The following is a 19,827-nucleotide window of genomic DNA, read 5'->3' as shown; positions in this document are numbered from 1 at the left end:
ATTCGGAGTAGTGACTACCCGTAGAAGATAAGACGCCTCGATGCCGTTACGGACAGGATACAGTAGGAAGAGAGACATAACATGAATATTTTCCCAGTACAACGTAGTACATGCCTACGTAGATACAATGCTGAATATTCATTTATCATTTAACTCTTCCTACTCAGGAGTTAATGCCCCAAAGCTCAGGCATGCATGGTCCCACATGGAGCAAAAGATAGCGTCAGTCCCGTGCTGACAGCTAAACTAACTTATCTGCTAACATCACGTTAACGGTTAACCTGGTCGCGACTCTTTCTTTGTCCTTCTTCCCCTTTGCATATTCGATTCTCGTCTCCAAGATGCTACATGTGGCCTTGTTTGAGCACCTCTAGACCGGATTCGTTTGCCAGCATTTTCTTTTTCTTTGGTATCCGGTCTTTAAATCTTGTGCTGATATTTTTGTACTATACGTGTACGTCCGTCCGAAGTCCGCCCCCCAGTAATCGGCCACCTGGCCCCCTGAGGAAAATCCGCAAATTGTATGCAAGATGTGCTGACCGGGAACAGTTTAATTCGTGTTTTTTTATTTTGCAAATATGACAGAAACAATGTCGCACCTCCCCGAGAACCTAATAACACCACCGCATTTGACTGGCGCATCCTGGAATCCAGCCATGAGGCCGGAGGACGCGCCGGACGCATCGGCAACCGAGTCGATATCAGAGCCTGCAACGGAACCGCCATCGCGAACAGACGAAATAACAGCTGATGATATAGCAGAAGAGAATATCGTGCCGGAAGTCTCTTCACAATCGACAAGTGAGCCCAATGTTGCTACCGTTTCGACTGATGAACATGTCGAACCTCCCGCTACATCGAAGGAAACACTACCCGAAGAAGGCAAGTCGTTGGATATCAACTGGGGCGAAGAAACGGATGCTACGTGGGATATTCAGGCTCAGAACCCTTTCGAAAGAGGAGATGTAGCCGCTCGGACGAATTCTTTTCCTCCGGTAGAAAACCCAGAGGATCCCGTTGACGAGGAAATTTCTACAGAACAACAGCCTACCGTGCCGCAGATTCAGGAGGATTCGCACACCAGCCAAGCAGAAGACACATTTTTCGCTTCACAGCCGGACGCGGCCCAAAATAATAGTGGTAATAACTTCTGGGAGGCAGAAGCCACAGATGATGAAGAGGAATTTTTCGATCAGTTGAAAACACAAACCAAACCAATCTATGTACCACCAGAAGCTGAGTCGCGGTATGAAGAGGGTGTCCCTCTCGTTGAGAATGAGGTGGATATTCAACCGGAGGGCGTGAACAAGGGTGAGCCTCAACTTGACGATGTGTTTGGAGACGACGATGCCGACGATTTCTTTGCATCTACAGCTACGAAAGATGGTACAACCTCAGAGAAACCGACGGTTCTTCGCAAAAGCACCTACGATGTTCTTGGGTCGCTCGACAACGGTATTCCAGATTCGCCAGTGGGAGATTCTCCAGCCGCTTTTGAAACGAAAGAAGACGACGATCTCGCAGCGAGATGGCAAGCCGAATTAGACGATGTTGAAGACATTCCTGATACAAAAGAGCCGAAAGAAGAGGAAGATCTCGCGGCGAGATGGCAGGCAGAATTGGACGACGACGATCTTCTATTAGAGGATAATGCCTTAAATGGGACTCAAGAAGAGCCCACGTTTTTCACCGGAGATTCAGCAGGCGACACTCGGTCAGCTCAACTACCTACCCCTTCAAATTATACCAATCCGTATGCTCCGCATCAGCCTTCGTCGTCAGAGTTGTTTCAAGGCCTGCCTACCATTCCTCCCGCTGGATCTGCTCTGACGGCGCCGCCATTCGGAATACCACAGGCCCAACCTGTGAGCGAAACCTCACCAAAAGCACACAGCTTTGTGGACCAAGCGAAAGATGGATATAAATCGCCTTACGACCTTCCTGAATCATTAGCACCGCGGCCACGACGAGCAGCAGCCGTTACTCGTAAAACTGCACCACCCCCTTCATCGACCGGGATGCCCCCTCCCCCTCCTCGAAGTAGTAGCATTCCAACATCAGTCTCAACTCCTGCTACCAGCTCTATATCCTCTGAAACCGGCATCCCGCCATCTGCGAGCGGCGCGGTTCCTGTTGCTCAGAACTTCTTTGAAGAGCTACCTGCTCCAGCGCTGAGGCAACGCCCTGCAAGCCGCAGTAGTGTCTATAATCCTCATGCGCCAGCAGTATCCAATATCCCGGTCCCAGTCCCAACCGAGGCAATGTTACCACCGTCAGCACCTCCTTCGTCTCTACCACCCTCGCAAATAGCCCCGGAAGTTGCATACCAGAATCAGCTTCAATCTCCCGAGCGCGTTGGTCCGTATGCTAACCTGGCCGTGCCAACGGCGTCGGCTGGACCGGGCGTTGGTCCTCGGTATTCACCAAAGCCACCTAGTACTACGAGCAAGTCACCATTGTCCTCTCGTTACTCACCAGCACCGCCATCTTCTCAACCGCCAGTGAATGGGCGAAATCGTTATGTGTCCCAGCCTAATAACCTTGCGTTCCTGCCACGCACGTCAAGCCCGCTCGCTCATCACGAGAAGACGGCATATGAAGCACAGCAACCGCAACAACGACCATCTACTTCATCAGGACCGTCTTCTCTGTCTCATCCCATTGCTTCAAATCACACTCGAGGATCGTTCTCTGTGCCTGCCAATGAGCTAGCTGGTGACGTAGTTCAACAGTCGCCTTCAGAAATTCCCGCAGCAGCACCACCGTTCAGTCCCCCTGCAAATCCATATGCTCCCGTTTCTGCCAGCGAGGCGTCTCGACGTTCCTCTACCGAATCACACTATCTACCAAACGCAAGCCTCGCTCAACCCAACGTTCTACCGTCCCCGGCAAACGACCTTGGATTCCCACTCCCACGCAGGTCACAGACACAATCGCCAGGTAGACAGTCGTTTGGACCACAATTGGTCAGAACGTCAATAGATCCTGTCCAACGACCCGCTTCTGTGCATGCGCCTAGTTCACCAACCAAAGCCGCCAATGCTTATGCTATCCCACCAGTCACCTCGAGTGTTCGAGATGCCCCAGAGCTAAACTTTATACCGCCCACCGACGGGAGGGAATTGGATCCCTTGCAACGTTGGAGAGGTGCCCCAGTGTTCAAGTTTGCATTTGGTGGTCTTGTATCTTCATGCTTCCCCCAACATATTCCGCGGTATACTGCTGGCCAGATGAATCCCATGATTCAACCTGCGCCTGGTGAGCCTAAAGTACGGCAGTTCAAGCAGATTATTCCTTCCGATGGAGATATTGTACGGTATCCTGGTCCTCTCAAGACAAAGTCAAAGAAGAAAGACGTTGTGGCGTGGTTGTCAAGTCGCATCGCTGCTCTAGAAAACGAGGGTGTTCCATCCTCACTGGATCAGGAACCCGATGTTTTCAAAAGGCACGATGAGAAAATTCTCTTATGGAAGTTGTTGCGAATATTGGTTGAGAACGACGGCGTTTTGGAAGGAACTAGCGAGATTGAGAAGTCAATCAGAAATGTCATATCACCTGAGCTGGAATCGACGGAACAAAATCTTGGATATAGCTCTGGGGCTGCGTCAGGGTTCTATCAACCTACCGATGGCTCTGTATCACCGGAACCCGTTTCGTCTAAGGTTTTGGGTCAAATAAAGACCTATCTCCTTAGTGGAAACCGTGACAAGGCCGTTTGGCTAGCAGTGGATAACCGTTTATGGGGCCATGCGATGATTATGTCCTCAACTCTGGACAGGACGCTTTGGAAGCAGGTTATTCAAGAGTTTGTTAGAAGAGAGGTCCGGTCAGCTGGAGACAACATTGAATCGCTGGCTGCTTTATACGCGATTATTTCCGGAAACACCGAAGAGAGCATTGATGAACTCGTTCCTCCGTCTGCCAGACTCGGACTGCAAATGGTCAGCAAAGAAGGCCAGGGAATCAACAAGAATGCCGTGGATGGTTTGGAAAGATGGCGTGAGACTCTAGGTTTGATTATCAATAACCGCAGTCCCGACGACCATCAGGCACTTTGTGCCATGGGCCAGTTGTTAGGGTCGTATGGTCGGACAGAAGCAGCACATGTTTGCTATCTGTTTGCTAAAGCGTTCTCGCAACGCTCGATCTTTGGTGCAGCCGATGACCCTCAGGCTTCTATCGTCCTATTGGGTGTGGACCACCTAAGGTTTCCTACCACGTTCTTCCGTGACGAAGATGCCATTGCCTTGACTGAAGTTTACGAATTCGCAACATGTGTTTTGGCAGGAAATACGGCAGCTGTGTTGCCATATTTGCAGGCATACAAGCTGCAGCATGCCTATATACTAGCGGATAAGGGCTTCAAGAGTGAGGCTATGCAATATTGCGAGGCGATCGGCAGCGTGCTTAAAGCATCTACTAAGCCTTCGCCTTACTACCATCAGCGTCTGTTTGCCGAGATTGACGAGCTAGCAACACGACTCAAACAAGCTCCTGGTGATAACACCTCCTCATGGATGTCCAAGCCCAGCATGGAGAAGGTATCCGGTTCCATGTGGGCTAGATTCAGTAGCTTTGTGGCTGGAGATGAGAGTGATGCGGCTTCTAATGGTTCGAACATGGATGCCGATGTTGGGCCTTTTGCAAAGGTGACTGAAGCTGCTACTATCAGCCGACCTCCATCAGCATCTGAGGTGTATGGATCATATCCGATGGCTCAACCGGCATCCAACGCATTCTCTCGATATGCACCTGCCAACCAAATCGCTCCAAGCTCATCTCCTGAACAATACCGCGCGCGTAATTCGATGGAATCTCAACGGTCGCCTTCGATTGGTGTCACATATAACGCAAGACGAGGCTCGCAAGAGCCCGCCACACCGGTGGAATCTGGTCCATACAATTTTGGATCCAATACATATAGCTCACCAACTTCGTACGCATACCACTCAACTCCGCCACAAACTTCTTACGTGCCACTTGCCCCTGTTGAAGAGGATCTAGCTACGCAGGCACAACAAGCTTACCCAGCGGCCCCCCAGCACTCAGCTTTGACCAGTGGATTGCAGGCTTCACCGGAGCGATTCGGTCAGCCCCTTGATGAGGTGAAAGAGACATCATCACTGGCTGAAATCCCGCATTATGGTGGTTACGAGCCACCGGCTATGTCTTCCTATGAACCGCCCTCATACCAGCCGGATTTGGGAATGTCTACTGATGGGCCTGGACAGGAAGACGAAGAGGATGAACCCGAGAAGCCTAAGAAGAAATCCTTCATGGATGATGAGGACGAGGATGATCTGGCCGCTCGAGCAGCAGCAGTCCAAAAGGCTGAAAAGGCTCGCCGTGACCGAGAGGCGGACGACGCAGTTCGAAAAGCCGCCGAAGCAGATGGTAAGATTTGTCCCCTAGTTTTTGAAATTCAACTATACTAATGAGTCAACAGCACAGCGACCTCCAGCTGCTAAGAAAGGCTGGTTCGGCGGCTGGTGGGGCGGCAAGAAAGAAGGCGAATCATCCGGCGGACCTATTCGCGCCAAACTGGGTGAAGAAAACTCCTTCTACTACGACCCCGAACTCAAGAAATGGGTCAACAAGAAAGACCCCAATAGCGCAACAGCCTCAGCCCGAGCCACACCGCCACCTCCCAAGGGCCCGGGCCCACAAAGTCGCTCGGTCAGTGTCGGTAGCGCATCCTCTGGACCACCTGTGCTCCAACGACCACCATCCATATCACAACTAGGTACTACTCCAGATAGTCGTCCATCAACAGGTCCGGGCGCATCGCCATTAGGCACAAGCCCAGCACTTGGATCAGGACCTACGCCAAACGGACTCTCACCTCGTTCTGTATCCGCTACTGCCGCTAGTACCCCAGGAGGTCCAAGTCTGGGTCCTTCAATGCAACCACCTCCACCGAGGCCATCGACAACGTCTCTGAGCAACGCCAATTCAATTGACGATCTTCTCGGAGCACCGGCGCCACGTAAAGGCGGTACTGTCAAGAGTAAGAAGAAGGGTAGAGGATATGTTGACGTTATGGCGAAATGAGACGGTTTATAAAACGAATTCACGACCTTTGCTGTTTCTGTTTCTGCTCACAGAAGAGACCAGTCGTGTGTTTGTGTGCGTGTAATCTTCAATTCTTAAAAAATGTTTTATTTCTATATATCTTGTTTTTTTCCTTTGTCTTTTCTGTTTATTTTTATGCGAGATGCTGATACACCCCTCCTATATTACTAATTATCTGATTGATTGAAACGACTCATCGAATTTATTTGTGACGAGTTTCGAAACATTGAACATTTGGTTGGCGTTTTTGTTTGTTTGATTGTCTTGCATGAGCATGACTTAGATATCATTGCTGTCATCCATGTATTGTGTCTATATCGAGGCTGTTGTTTCGAGTGGATTGGGGGGAAGGTTTTTTTTTACTTGAAACTCAATGAAACATGACATTATTCATTCAATCAGACATGCGTTTACGGCTTGTCTTTATTAGATTTTCATCAGGGATCTATATATCTAGATACATATTCTTCAAAAATATCTCAATATTGTCGTAAGAGGGAGTGTTTACTCCGGCATGAAAACCTTCCTAAGCCTAAACGCCGCCAGATCCCTCATAACCTGCACCGAATTCTTCACATTCTGCTTCACAATCACCGACGTCGGCTTGCTGAACAGCTCATCGATCTCCTCTAGACTCTTATTTTTTGTCTCTGGCATAAACAGAATCTGATACACCCATCCTAGCACCGCAATGCCACCGTAGAATCCCAGTGTGAGACCAATACGAGTCATCGAGTTAATCATCCGAGTGAAATTGTAGGTGACGATGAAACTGCAGAGAAACAGGTTGGCGTCGGATGTGGTCATTCCGTAGTGGCGGAGGTAGGTTGGGTAGACTTCGGAGGGGATGACCCATGTGAGGCAGGCGTAAGACCCAAAAAAGCCCATATATAGGATGATACCGGTTAGGTAGAGACCTTCGGCGAGTTGTCGGTGTGTCTCTAGATTGATCTGGTATCCGACACCGACGAAGATGAGACCAATAAAGAAGCCGGGGAGCATGAGATTAGCCCAGTAGCGACGACCGAATCGTTCCATGTAAAGCACAGCGGGGATTGTGCCAAGCATCAATGCACCGCCGCCAACGAGGGACATGAAGACTGCATTCTTGGGTGTGAAGCCGATTCCTTCCATCAACACGCTCATGTAGTACATGACTGCATTGACACCGGTGAACTGGCCCAGGAAGACCATGATGTTGGCATAGACAAGTGCACGACGAGCACGGGGGTTTGTGAAGAAGTCCATCCAGGGATATTTCTTAGTGTTGCTGTGCTCTTCGTTTTCGATATGGCATGTTTCGCGCATACCAAGAAACTCGGCTTTAGATTCGTATGTGTCAAAACCACGGATCTTCTTCCAGACTGTGTATGCCTCTTGTTCGCGGCCTTTGAACATGAGATAACGCGGACTTTCAGGCAGGAAAAACATGCCGATTAACATGATTGTCGAAAAGACCAGGGATGAACCGAGGATGTATCGCCAGTTGCCCTTGACGCCAATGAACATGGCAGCAACGGCATAACCCAGAATCTCGCCCAAAGCGATATTGAGCTGGTACAAAGAAACCAGATTTCCTCGAAGTGAGGACGAGATACTTTCGGCGACGTAGATGGGGACAGTACCACCTTCGAGACCGACACCAGCACCAAGAATGAAACGACCGGCAAACATCATACCGAAATTGATAGCGCCGGCCTCGAAAGCGGCACCGATAGTGTATAAGATACATGACAGGATAATGGAGTTCTTGCGACCGAGGTATTCGTTGGATGGCGACAGGATGAGCGCACCCGCAACGGCACCCAGAGGCATACCGGAGTTAACCAAACTGGCCTGGTTAGAAGACAAATTCAGGTCGATGGGCAAATCAATATTGGCACCGCTGATAAGCGACTGGTCAAGACCAGATAGCAAACCACCAAGAGACGCAAATCCAACGAGGACATAGGTGAATGTTGCAGGGTTGGAAAACGACAATTCGAATTTTGGTCGCTTCAGGCCTTGAGCCGCCATCTCTAGACGAGCAATTTCGGCGTCCATGGCGGCCTCTTGGGCGGCATTGGAGTTGCCCTTGACATCGTCGAAATCGATGTCGGGGACTTTGTCGCCGGCCTCGACGTGTTGGGAGTGCTCCATTGTCGCTATAAACCAATGGAAATAAGAGGAATGAAGAGTAGGAATTCTGTACGACAAGAAGAACAGATGGGCAGCGGCCAGGACGGGCCTTTTATAGAAAATCTGGAGGGAAAACAGCTCATGAGGAGAGTGCGGAGGTTTTCTGGCGTGGGCCAATGAGGAAACTGTGCACCCACGGGGCTCCGCGATTCTCCTCTTCCTAAGCTCCTTCCCTAAGCTCCTTCCCTAAGCTTCTTCCCTTTGCCACCTGATGTCCTGTCCTCCTGTTTCTGAACGAGGGAAGGAGCGGGTGCATCATGCAAGAACCGACGACGATCATTGCTTGCCGTTCGTCGAATAGTGGGTCTGCCAGTCACAGACGGAGATCGATTGGCCAACCACGCTCTGTAGTTCTCCACAGATCGGTCGGATGGAGCTGTGGAATGCTGTTTGATTGGCTGGCAACATGGAGCTCGCGTCCACCTTAAAATTCTATGATTTCTATGTTTATGGGACTGTCTCAGAACTTGAGAGAGCACTGACACATCTACTCTCAGATACGCTCATAGTATTGTTGTTGAATGGCATGGGCTGTATATTCTGCATATTCTGCATATTCTACATATTCCCCAGTAGACATGGTGTGAAGTGGAATGAGGGATAAATGTCATGTCTTCTCCATAGACTCGTCAAGCCAAATTTTAGCGGTAAACTCAATCCGGTATGCATTTCCATTGGTTAGCGTAAATGCAGCGGAATTACACTTTTCCCTGTGGGGTACGGACTTCTAGCCTCCGGAGAGGCCTTTGGAAGAACCTAAATGTTTTTCGAGCAGGTCATCGCGAGCGCCACATGCGCCCTTTCTTAGTGTTTGGCTACTTTCGCAAGGTCACTCTCAATTGCTGTCCTGCAAGCAACATAGAGTTATTACCAAGCTTTTCAGCCTGTCTATCCCTCTCCCCAGAATTTAACTGCCGTCTACCCCGTGCGTACTAGTCTTACTGTTGTTACCTCCAACTCCACTTGCTTCGAGCCAGTCCCAACATCTCTCCACGACTTCGCCTTCGACTCTGCTAGTCTCCGCACAGTACAGCGAAACTGGACCACAGGCACATAGTCCAGGCGCCGATTCCACGCCGATGCGGAGAATGCACTTTTTCACCAAAGAATGTACCCAGTAAGTGGACTACAAACTTCCCCCACCACCCCAATGGCCTTCAGCTCAGCTTGCGGGTCGTCTTAACGCTTCCCCAGTGGGCGTTAAATCGTCGGAATGATTTTTGAGGGGTGGTGGTTGTGAAATACGTACAAGAGTTGCCGACGTCGGCCCGGCATGCCGATTTAGTGTTTCCAATCCGAGAATTTTTCTAGAGCCGAGTGCCGTGCCTTGTTTGGCCCCGGCATGGTTCCGATATGTTCTTACGTATTCTGGAGAATCTCAGATGGTCATGAGATTCCACGGTCGAGATGAATACGAGGCGGGTATTCCTTCATCCGTATTAATCCCGTTTCTCTTCCCTGTTTATCCTGGGGTACAACACACCTCGTATCGGGCTGTTGTTAAACAGCCCACCTTCTCCCCACGGGTAGTCGGCAATTTATGGCCGATTCGATTCCTTCGAAGCTCTGAGAAGTAGTCAATCATTTGATCAAAACGGCTGCCCGGTTTGTTCCCGTGCATCTCGCTTTTGGTGCTAGAACGGTTTTCACAATGGCAACATAGACACCAAAGTTCTAGGCGAATCTCTCATCTAGGCCTACTAAATAAGCCGTTCCGCTAAAGTAAGAATTCTATACCGTAGGCCTGATCAATCTTCGTCGCATCGAAAGGAACGACACAAAAAAGGTTCATGTTGGAGGACCAGGCACCGACTGTAGGTATCTCCGATGGTGGAGCTGTTGTTTTCACTCGTCGTATTTCTTGCTTTGAAATTGAAGACTACGTAGTATCTAGAACCCTTGCCTCGGCTAATAACAGTCCGCGAAAGCACCAGTTGACTCTCCTTATCATAACGACAGCGAACTGATCGATACGGACTGGTATGCTTATGCAGGGCATTGGATCGTGTCAGACTTTTGGGCATAATTCATTAAGATTTCTAGTACCCAGATGGAAATAGAAAAGGATATCAAATGCACTAGACACGCAACGCAGCCAAAATTTGCGAACAAACGCCAAAATTGCTCACGAAAGTCCACCAACTGCAATGACAATATGCAAGCAAACTTAAACAAAAGTATCCATTTCCATTACCTATAACCCCCAGGCCTAGGACCACTCGGTAAACCACCAGGGCGCTTATACCCTCCGCTCCCTCCACTCGGTCCATACCCTCCCTGTCCCTGTCCCTGTCCCTGTCCCTGTCCCTGTCCCTGTCCCTGTCCCTGTCCTCCATCAGAGCTATATGACCGATATTGCTGTGGCTGTGGTCGCTCAGGCGGCAGATTCTGCTGACTACTCCCCAACCCACCTTGAAGTCTCGCCCTTAACCTCTCCGACGCAGAACCACCCGATGATGCCCCTCTATCCGACAACCCTGAGCTTGAACGCGAAGACTGGTACGATTCCCCACGTTGACTAGGTAGCGGCCGTCGCGAAACCGAATTCGGCGACGGGGTTTGCGAGTGATGATGCTCTGATCGTAATGAATTATTATTATTATTTCCTATCGCGGCAACTGGCGTCCTCGAACCGCCTCGGCTCCGCAAACTGGTTGTTTGTGACTGTAGAGGTTGCGCAGGTCCCGATTCACCCCATAAATCACCCAGTCCGCCTCCGCGACCTGTATATTGTGCCTGCGGTTGACTGTACGCGCTCGCATTCCCCTGTTGAAACGATGCCTGTGTAGCGACTAATCGTGGCTGGGGAACAGGAGCCTTTGGGTCTGGGGGAAGCCATTCAGGGAATGGACGACCCTTTTCGGTGTAGTAGGCGCGAAGAACGTTGGAGATGTGTGAGCTGTCTTCGTTGTCCGGGTCGTCTTTTTCGTCGCCTGAGGTGATTGCACGGCGGAGACTGTTGAGGCGGGTGCCGAGGTTGGAGATCGTGGTTGATGAGGCAAGGGAGGCTAGGTACGAAGACATGGTGAATTCTTTGGCGGTTGCGATGTGGTTCTTCGTCACGCCTCGCGCTTGTGAGAGGAGGGGTAGGGTGTAGCTTCGAGCTTTGTGAGTCGGGATAGGCGATAACCCACTATTTATTGAGGTAGTTTGAATATTTTGTTCGTACTCTTGCTAGGTATTATTAGTTTAAAAAGAAGTGGGCGAGTATATTTGGGGAAAGAACTGAAACCGTGGATGTGGTTGACTCCAAGGAGTGTTTCAGTGAGAGCTGCCCGTGGCCCACTCACCGCATGGTACAACCCTTATTGTATGCGGGTAATCCTACAAAGATTCCAGATCGCATAAAAATATTTTTCAGTAAGAAACAAACATTACTTTTATTGCTATATAAAAACAAAAGAATACAATGAAATAAAGACTGCATTGGCAATCGAAATTCCTACAGACAACGCCTAACACCAGGATGCAGTGCAATTATGCCAGAACGCTTTCCTTTCCAGGACCCTCAGTTTCGTACTCAATCTCAACACGAGCACCCTTCTTGCGAGGCTTAGGAGGCGGTGCAGCACGCTTGCGCTTGTTACCAGCCGCAGGCTTCTTCTTGTCCTCAGCAGCCGACTCATCACTGCCTTCGTCGTCATCGCTATCATCATCCTCATCCTCGTCATCATCGTAGTCATCGCTCGAATCGGCAGAATCTCCTCCAAGCCACTCCTCGATATCCTCAAGATCCTCTTCATCTTCATCCAAGTCACTGACATACTCGACTTCGCCGACACCTTCTTCCTCCTCGTCTTCCTCATCCCACTGCTCGCCCTCATCAAGATCTTCGTCTCTCTCACCCTCTCCCTGCCTCTCCAGCCCACGAAGAACCTTCTTCCAAATGCCCTCCTCGACGTTGAGTGGTCGATCACCATAAGCGCCGCTGCGAAGTCTCTCAATAAGCTCACGCTCAATAGCCCGCTCAACCTTGGCGGCGGCCTCCGCCTTACGCTCTCGCGTCTCCTCGCGTCTCCTAATCTTGGGTGCCAATTTCGGCACAATCCTCTCCCCAAGTCGTTCTTCCTCCTTGATAAGTTTCTTCATCCTAATATTGACCTGCGTCAATCGCGTGAGACGTTGTTTGCATTTGTGTATGAGGAATTTGGGCCAGTATATCAATCGCTCATCGACTTGGGCCAACGCTTTTGTGTAGTTTGAGGATAGCTTGATCTTCTCCCACCATTTGCTAGGCATGTGGGATCGTTCAATCGTCTTCATGTAGAGGTACATGGTGCCCGTTTCTGGATCCGAGCGAACAGTGGCATAGCGAGAATTTGCTAATGGACAACTTTGGCGGTTACATAATCCTGTGACGTTGTATTCATTGCGGCAGAAGTTTTGGCCTTTTGTAGTTCTGCAATTTGCGTGATTTGGTCAGCTTTTCAGTCCCGCATTGAAAATTTGTTGGAGCAAGTATTTTTTTACGTACTTGAGTTTAAAAGCACAGAATTGCTGGTTAATAACCTGCCAAACAATTTCGTCTGAAGCCATTTCGGGCGGCAGAAATTTATTTCGCTCTTCAAAAAGCCTTGTCGAGGCTGGGTGAAAAGGATTTGTTGAATGTGTATGGCGAGATTTGTGATCTGCCGTACACAAGATTAAAAAAAAACTTCCCACGACGGGAAGTCACGTGATATGGTCTTATCAGACACATGAATCCTTATCGCGGGCTTTCCGAAATAGGAAATTCGTAAGCAATCGATCGATTTTCTAGCAACGTAGAGAAAGACTCCGATATGAGCAATTTTATGAAACTAGGTGGTGTGAACATGATTGAGTTAAAGTGGTTTGGCTTGTAGAGCTATTCTGCTTGATCTATGGGCTCTAATTATACTAGTTTATGTCTCGAAGTTACATAACACTATATATTTGAATAGAGACCAACTCCGCGTTTACTTACATGTATATTCGAAGTTTAACTTCCAGATTTTAGATTTCTAACTTGATATAACAGATTCTCTTGATTAGATCAAGAATCAGTAGCCACACGCCTGTACATCATGATATGGTCTCATAGCCTTACCAATTGTTCTCCGTTGTAGATCACTGCAGATCGACTACGGCTTCAGGGAGTATGGATACGTATGATAAGTCAAGTGGAAGCAGTAAGAAGCCCGCAAAAATTGTTTACCTGCACATAAATTCTTAGGCACTTTCCAGAGACATATATGCTTCTAGCTCAGTCTCTTCATTGGTAATGACACTGTCGCCGGTGAATCCCAAACAGTTCCGCTTCTGGTTGTGAAAGTTGTGCAATTCATCAAGATTTACGGGCAAACCCATGAAATTGATGAAATATCAAGTGATTTCAACCAACATAAACAAATACGTAAACTGTAAAAACAGCCATCTTTCATCCTCCTTCTCTGTCTTATCTGCAACTGTCTCTTTCGGACATACTGCTTAAATCTTGCCCAAGTATCAACACTCCGTCGAGCCAACAGCAACAGACCAACAAAGTTTTCTTCAGCTGCCTGTGAAGCCTCAGATATGTCAGCCACGGACTTTCAAAACATTCCTGCTATGGACTTCGGCATGACTCGCCCATGCCCTCACATCCATCAAGCCACGAGCTTGATAAACTTCGTCAAAACAGCCCCTGACCATTTCATCGATGGCCCCTGGCCATTCCGAACCTATCCCATCAAAGACAGCTTATCTCCAGGGGTCCCAGTCCACATGTCACCCACAGGTGAAACGATTTGTTCTCGATGCGGCGTCTCCTATTGCTGCCGGGACCTATTCTTGCTTCACATCGAGACCTCTCTCGACCACAACCTGTGCATTATCTGCCACTACACAAAAGACTTCGCGGCCTTCACAGACCTGCAGGATCATCTCGAGGAAATTCATCTGTGGTGCGAGGCATGTAACTGGTTTGCGCCTTCGTATGAAGGGCTAATGCAGCATTTCCAGCACAAGCATCTCATGTGCACGATTTGCAAGGAGGCGTTCAGAAACCTGAACGAGTTGAGTGGCCACGCAAACACGCACCGTCGTGTGACCGTACCATGCTTCCTCTGCCCTGAAAAGTTCGCTCTTCGATCCGCCGCGTTCAACCACATCGAGTCTGGAACATGCATCGGTGGCGCTACCAAGGACGACATCCGTTTCATCGTGAAGAATTTCTGGACTGGATTGTCCCCTGACCACAAAGGGTATTGGGTGTCTAATAGCCATATGTTTACATGCCAGCCCTGTCATCGACAGTATCAGCGCTTGAGTGATCTCTTGCAACACAAGGAGACGAGGAGTTGTCCTGAGGGATACTGTAAGGGGAACAGTGGCACAGATTGGTTGGTGCAGTACGTCCAGGAACAGCTGCCTATTCTCATTGAGAAGCGGAAGAAGCAAGAGTCGAAGGTGGAAATTATGGGCTCGAAAGCTGTTGTTCATCCTCGTGTCCGTATATTGCGTAAGGGGCATTAGTGTTGGAGGTCGAAAGGGCCACGGACTAGGATATCTGCTTTACAAGCATTTTCCTGTGGGAATCCTGTCATCTTGGAGATTTGCACAAACAAAAAGCTTGTACATAATGTGCGACAAGCAACTTTAGATGGATGGATGGATAGATTGCTTTGAGCCGTCAATGAAACTAAATTGCAGGACTTCAGATAAAGGGAGTTGACATGGAAACAACGTAATGGTAAAGCTATGAATTGGACTTAAAGGACTCCAGAACGAAGGCAACGAGCAAGTAGTCATTGATAAATACATCTGCTAACTTGAAGATTGCTAACAGCTGTATCAATCACCAACCCTCCATTTGTAACGGCCCGCCATCCCACTCAGTTGTCCCATTTGTAGGCATCCCAAACTCTCTCTCATCTACGTCATTCAGCATATCCTCACCAAAGAGACCCCAACCCATAGCGTCCAACTCCCTGGTGAAGAAATCTCTCTCTTCCTCAAAAAGAGAAGTCCCCTCGTCTTCAATGTTCAATACGTCTTTATATTGACGTAAATGCCACCAGTGGGTCAGACCACGGAGCGCCTGTTCTAGAGGCAAAGCATCTTCTACTTCTGCATCAACGTCTGAGCCAGCCAGCCAATCGTCTCGTAGCTCAGGACGGCAGTAGAGATATATAGCTGTGATGACACGCATGTTGGTCTGCCGCCATTTTCGACCACAGTATGGAACCTGCGATTTGAATAACTTTAGGGTATAAAGTCGAAGATGAGGATCTGGTATCTTTAGACCCTTTCGAAGGATTGTACTGGACCTATATTGCACAAGGAGAAGGCAACGGTGTGCTTTGTCTCGTGTAATCTTCTGCATGATATGTAGATAGTTGATGACTGAGAAGAAGTTGCGGAAAGAATACGTTGTGATTGGGTCTTCAGGAACTGGTCCCGTCGGATACCCTAATTCATCGACTTCTGGTCTCACGATACCATCGGAATACCCCTGTTCATTTTTCACAGGCGATGGACCTCGTACCGATGAACTTCCGTTCACTGATGCTCTACGGCGTAGGATAGGAGGCGGTATAGCCTCTTCTTCCTCGTCCATTGATTCGTTTTCTATAGAAGCATCCTCTTCAGGTGGATCGTCGGAATGGAAACGGCAGAAATGAAAGAAACTTGAAAGATTAGCTCAGCTCAGCAAATATCATGATTCAAAATAACATACCTATACTCCTTGCGGTCATTTTGCTGAGCGATCAAATGATCGACATCTTGATGAGCAAACATCTTCAGTATCAATGGAAGGTAATTCGAGTCTAGAAGCAATTGTGTCATGTACTCGAATTTTAGAATATCTGCCGACAATCAGTGGGGAAAACATATAACCACTTCAGACTGAAGTTCTTACGGGATCTTTTGAACCACTTTAACAAGAGCAACAAAGCTCCAGATATGGCTTTTCCGGTTATTTCTCGTAGTCTGATAATATCGAGCTCTTCAACATCGTTTAGGAAATCTTCTCGTGTCCCGCCATAAGGATAGCCATTGGTCATGCTAGAAGGAGTCAGCCGAATACTCTCTGCCTAGGAAATTTCCAACTCACCTTGTGCCATGACCGCTCTGGCCATTTGCTTGGTTTATCATGGAACTGATATTGGTCAGAATGACTTTCAGTAGAACGATGACGATTGCTTGAAGATGTGGCATTGCTTGCTTCTATTTGGCCGTTAGTCTCGTTTCCATCAGTCCTTCGCTTGCAAAAGACTCACATAGAAGCCCTCAACCGCATCCAATCGTCGCTGGACATCTTCATTTTCTGTTTCTGGAGGACTTGGCTTTCCACTGCCTCTTCGACTTTCTGAAGGCGCCGGACTTGTGTCAGACTGTTCCTCGTCATTTGTTCCTTCGTTTGCAGTATCGTCGGCATTCCAGCCCCGCTCATATTTCATAAACCTTTCACGTTCCTCCCATAATTGACGGGTTGCCCGAGTCATCTTAACGTGGCTGGAAAAGAGTTTACCAGCCTCGATAATTGAAGCTGGGACATCGCTGCCCTCCCATTTCTTTCCCACCAAAGTGTCTTGCATCTCACTTGTACCCTTGCCGCCGATATTGTTGCTTGAATCATCTAAAGGTGGGTACATGAAGGGAAAATGTTGATTAGTTTGATAGTTTTGTTTCTTCGCTGCTTTGCCACTTGGTCCTATCGGGGATGGTGGTGGTGACGGAGCTGGTGTGGCAATGTGCACAGGCTGATGAAGAATGGAGCCGCTGCTACCGACTGCAGATGGACCAGACACTCCTTGCGTGGAAGCTAGCCGACTAGGATGGTTTGCAAATGGTGGGAGTATAGAGTTATGATCCAACTCTAGAGGTACCACTGGTGGAGGGGGATTGTAGGCTGGGTATTTCGACGTGACTTCCTGGCGAAAGATATGGTAGTCTAAAGGAGATGCAGTTAAGAAAGGCTCGCGACGGTCAGCTGGATCTTTGGGAACATCCATCTTGGGTTCCAATTCCTTCTTTGCATCCTCTAGACTCTGAGTGCCACCGAATATAAGGATTATAGCTTTCCAAAAAAGCAAAGCAATCCGAGTGAAAGGTATGGCGGCAGAGTCCTCCCATCGCAATCCAGAAATGACTTTGACAAGAGTGATTAGTAGACTTGGCTGTAATGCAGAAACGGCATCCCGTAATTTCACATTCGTCTTGTCAAGTGCTTCTTGTCTTCTGGCGACCTCGACAACAAAATACATACACGTCAAAATGAGATTAGATTCACGTTCGCGGGCGATAAGGTATGTGGCGTGTTCTTTTTCATTATCCAGATCAACAGGGTCGGTGTCGAGCGGACTCGTTTCCTTATCATATATAGACTTCATGTACTCGTAAAGTCTCGGAATGCCGTCACATTCGTGAATGAGAAGCACATTTTCAACTATCCACTTGATCTGAAGAGATTTCGTCCTAGGGTTATCTGACTCCTCCACAGGCGTTGGGTTTTCTAGGTAATCCTCTACAGACCTTCCTCCGGTTAGTCCCCAAACACCGCACATTGCATAGCATACCGCTTCCAGTGCTTCAATTCGAGTGTACAAATCCGAGTCACCGAGCCCAGATAAAAGATGATTGACAAAAGATTTTCGAGTGTTATGCTCGGCATCAAGCCATGAAGTGCTAGTATCGAGCGAGTGTTGATGACAAAACTCTTTCCATTGCTGGTGAAATGAGACTTTGGATCCGACAAGCATCATTCGCTCGGGCTCACTGTACTGAAACCACTCGTCAAGCTCCTCTGGGAAAGGTTGAGTGTCGGCATAGCGAAAAGCATACACTTGCTGTTCAACTTTCGGAATATCTTGTACTATGCGTCTCAACTGCGCAAGGCTGAGAGAGTCTGGGGCTAGCTCTATTGCATTCTGGCCAGGAGCAGGAGGCGGTGGCTGCATTGGTGGAGGGGGTGCAGCGGCATCACGCGCGAGGCCTGGTCGCCCTGTAGGCCGGGCATTGCCTGAAGTAGAGGCTGCTGGGATTTGCTTCTCAATCACTGGCGAAGGTTCTAGAGTGAGACTGTCGACAACCTCCGCCAATAGCTCTTCATCCGGAACAGGCGAAATATCGGTCCCGATCTGATCGACCTCATCTGCTTTTACAATGACCTGTTCAGGCTCATCGGCCTCAATCTGGTGGGCGGACATATTGTGGTCTTACCACAACGGGATTGATAACACCAACAAGACAAAAGGAGGAAGTATGTGTAGAAGATGCACAGCATCAAGGGTATCTTAGCTTAGAATCAAAAATAGCTCAAACCATGACGCCGTCTAATGCATGGATACTGCCACCCGTCACCATGGCCCTCCAGGAATCATTATGTCTAGCTGTCCCTTGACTTTGGAAGAGATGAATTAATTGCGATGGGGTCTATCGAGGCGGTCAAATGTGGGACGCGATCACGTGATTTATATTACTAGAGAGGAATATGTAACTACACGATGTGTTCTTTACAAAGACCCGAATCATCTAACTAAGGTAGTGTTAGAACTTCTAATTATGGACCTATATGGATATATGTTCGCGGATATCTGTCGAAAATGTACAAGGTGGAGAGTCGACTCAAGATAAATGTACAGTTCGCTTCATCAATGTAAACACATTCAATCCGACTTATGCATGTCACTATGTTCACGACGCTTCAGCTTTCTCTGGGCCTCCCAACGTTGCCATCCGGCCTCAGTAAGATCCTCACTCACCACCAAGTCTCTTATTCGTAGCGCTCGTGACAGAGTCAAGTCTAGTCCCCAGTTGATCCATCCGGAGCTTCGCAGGTAGCTTGTGAACGAGAACCACACAATAGAGAAGATAATTCCGGCTGTAAATCCCACAAGAACTTGTTTCTTGGTATGGTAATTCAAATATAGACGGCTAATGGCCACTGCACTGGCGCCAACACAAGCAAGGAATGAGAGCGCAACTCGTTGGACAAAGGTTATCGCGTCTGGTGTGAGGGAGTAATTCGGTTTGTGTCTGAGAAGGAGGAACAGTATCGCGTAACAGGAGAAGTAGGCCACAAATTGCGCGTGGGATGAGGGCATTCCGTAGCCTTTGCCATGCATGTCTGTAGACGATCAAGATAAGTCTTTGGTCTCTTCGTTTGCTTGATTTGTACGTACACTGAGGTCTCTCTTCGCGGATGAGCCGTTTAAGCCCAAAGTTCAAGGCTTCACAACCCATTTGACCCGCAAACATCAACAATACCTCCACCTCCCTCGAAGCCCAGATGAGTGTAACGTAGATGACACATAACGCTTGGGGGACGAGCGCGAGCCAGGCCGATGCATACGAGAGGATGTCGTTGGGATTCTAGCCGTACAGTCAGTGGCAGTCAACGGTCGATCGTACAAGTCGAACGTTGTCTCACATAATGTACATGGGTCAGCGAAAGCGAAGCTAAAGGTTGATCAGGAGCCGACATTTTGCTGGGCAGACAGGGGTCGGTCGGATATCCAGCTTTGATTTCGGTGATGACTACTATCAAGAAGAAGTGAGCATAATGGCGACTGGCGCATATAAAGCCCTAGTATTGACGAGAATATGTGTCAATAATGAAGGAAAGACGGACTG

At 48.6% G+C, this 19,827-nt stretch overlaps 7 protein-coding genes across 7 annotated transcripts; 2 read left to right on the top strand and 5 right to left on the bottom strand.

Annotated features, from left to right (window-relative positions):
- Positions 1-590: 590 nt before the first annotated feature.
- On the top strand, positions 591-6,051 carry EYB26_000244 (uncharacterized protein; the record flags this gene model as incomplete). The annotated part of the gene is made up of 2 exons (XM_054259561.1): positions 591-5,394; positions 5,447-6,051. The coding sequence occupies 2 exons, from the start codon at positions 591-593 to the stop codon at positions 6,049-6,051; spliced, it is 5,409 nt and encodes a 1,802-aa protein (XP_054115536.1).
- Positions 6,052-6,576: 525 nt separating this feature from the next.
- EYB26_000243 (uncharacterized protein) lies at positions 6,577-8,211 on the bottom strand (the record flags this gene model as incomplete). The annotated part of the gene is made up of 2 exons (XM_054259560.1): positions 6,978-6,989; positions 7,042-8,211. The coding sequence occupies 2 exons, from the start codon at positions 8,209-8,211 to the stop codon at positions 6,978-6,980; spliced, it is 1,182 nt and encodes a 393-aa protein (XP_054115535.1).
- A 2,229-nt stretch (positions 8,212-10,440) lies between these two features.
- Positions 10,441-11,274, bottom strand: EYB26_000242 (uncharacterized protein; the record flags this gene model as incomplete). The annotated part of the gene is made up of 1 exon (XM_054259559.1): positions 10,441-11,274. The coding sequence occupies one exon, from the start codon at positions 11,272-11,274 to the stop codon at positions 10,441-10,443; it is 834 nt and encodes a 277-aa protein (XP_054115534.1).
- A 453-nt stretch (positions 11,275-11,727) lies between these two features.
- On the bottom strand, positions 11,728-12,786 carry EYB26_000241 (uncharacterized protein; the record flags this gene model as incomplete). Its single annotated transcript, XM_054259558.1, has 2 exons — positions 11,728-12,649; positions 12,725-12,786. 2 exons carry the CDS (start codon positions 12,784-12,786, stop codon positions 11,728-11,730), a joined length of 984 nt encoding a protein of 327 aa, XP_054115533.1.
- Positions 12,787-13,785: 999 nt separating this feature from the next.
- EYB26_000240 (uncharacterized protein) lies at positions 13,786-14,724 on the top strand (the record flags this gene model as incomplete). The annotated part of the gene is made up of 1 exon (XM_054259557.1): positions 13,786-14,724. One exon carries the CDS (start codon positions 13,786-13,788, stop codon positions 14,722-14,724), a length of 939 nt encoding a protein of 312 aa, XP_054115532.1.
- Positions 14,725-15,046: 322 nt separating this feature from the next.
- On the bottom strand, positions 15,047-18,401 carry EYB26_000239 (uncharacterized protein; the record flags this gene model as incomplete). Its single annotated transcript, XM_054259556.1, has 5 exons — positions 15,047-15,878; positions 15,929-16,058; positions 16,112-16,257; positions 16,307-16,419; positions 16,473-18,401. The coding sequence occupies 5 exons, from the start codon at positions 18,399-18,401 to the stop codon at positions 15,047-15,049; spliced, it is 3,150 nt and encodes a 1,049-aa protein (XP_054115531.1).
- Positions 18,402-18,879: 478 nt separating this feature from the next.
- EYB26_000238 (uncharacterized protein) lies at positions 18,880-19,678 on the bottom strand (the record flags this gene model as incomplete). The annotated part of the gene is made up of 4 exons (XM_054259555.1): positions 18,880-18,882; positions 18,957-19,321; positions 19,377-19,566; positions 19,625-19,678. 4 exons carry the CDS (start codon positions 19,676-19,678, stop codon positions 18,880-18,882), a joined length of 612 nt encoding a protein of 203 aa, XP_054115530.1.
- Between the last annotated feature and the right edge of the window lie 149 nt (positions 19,679-19,827).

The sequence above is a fragment of the Talaromyces marneffei genome, chromosome 1 (genome assembly GCF_009556855.1).
Source record: "Talaromyces marneffei chromosome 1, complete sequence".
Lineage (NCBI taxonomy): Eukaryota > Fungi > Ascomycota > Eurotiomycetes > Eurotiales > Trichocomaceae > Talaromyces > Talaromyces marneffei.
This window is presented reverse-complemented; position numbering and strand designations above follow the sequence as displayed.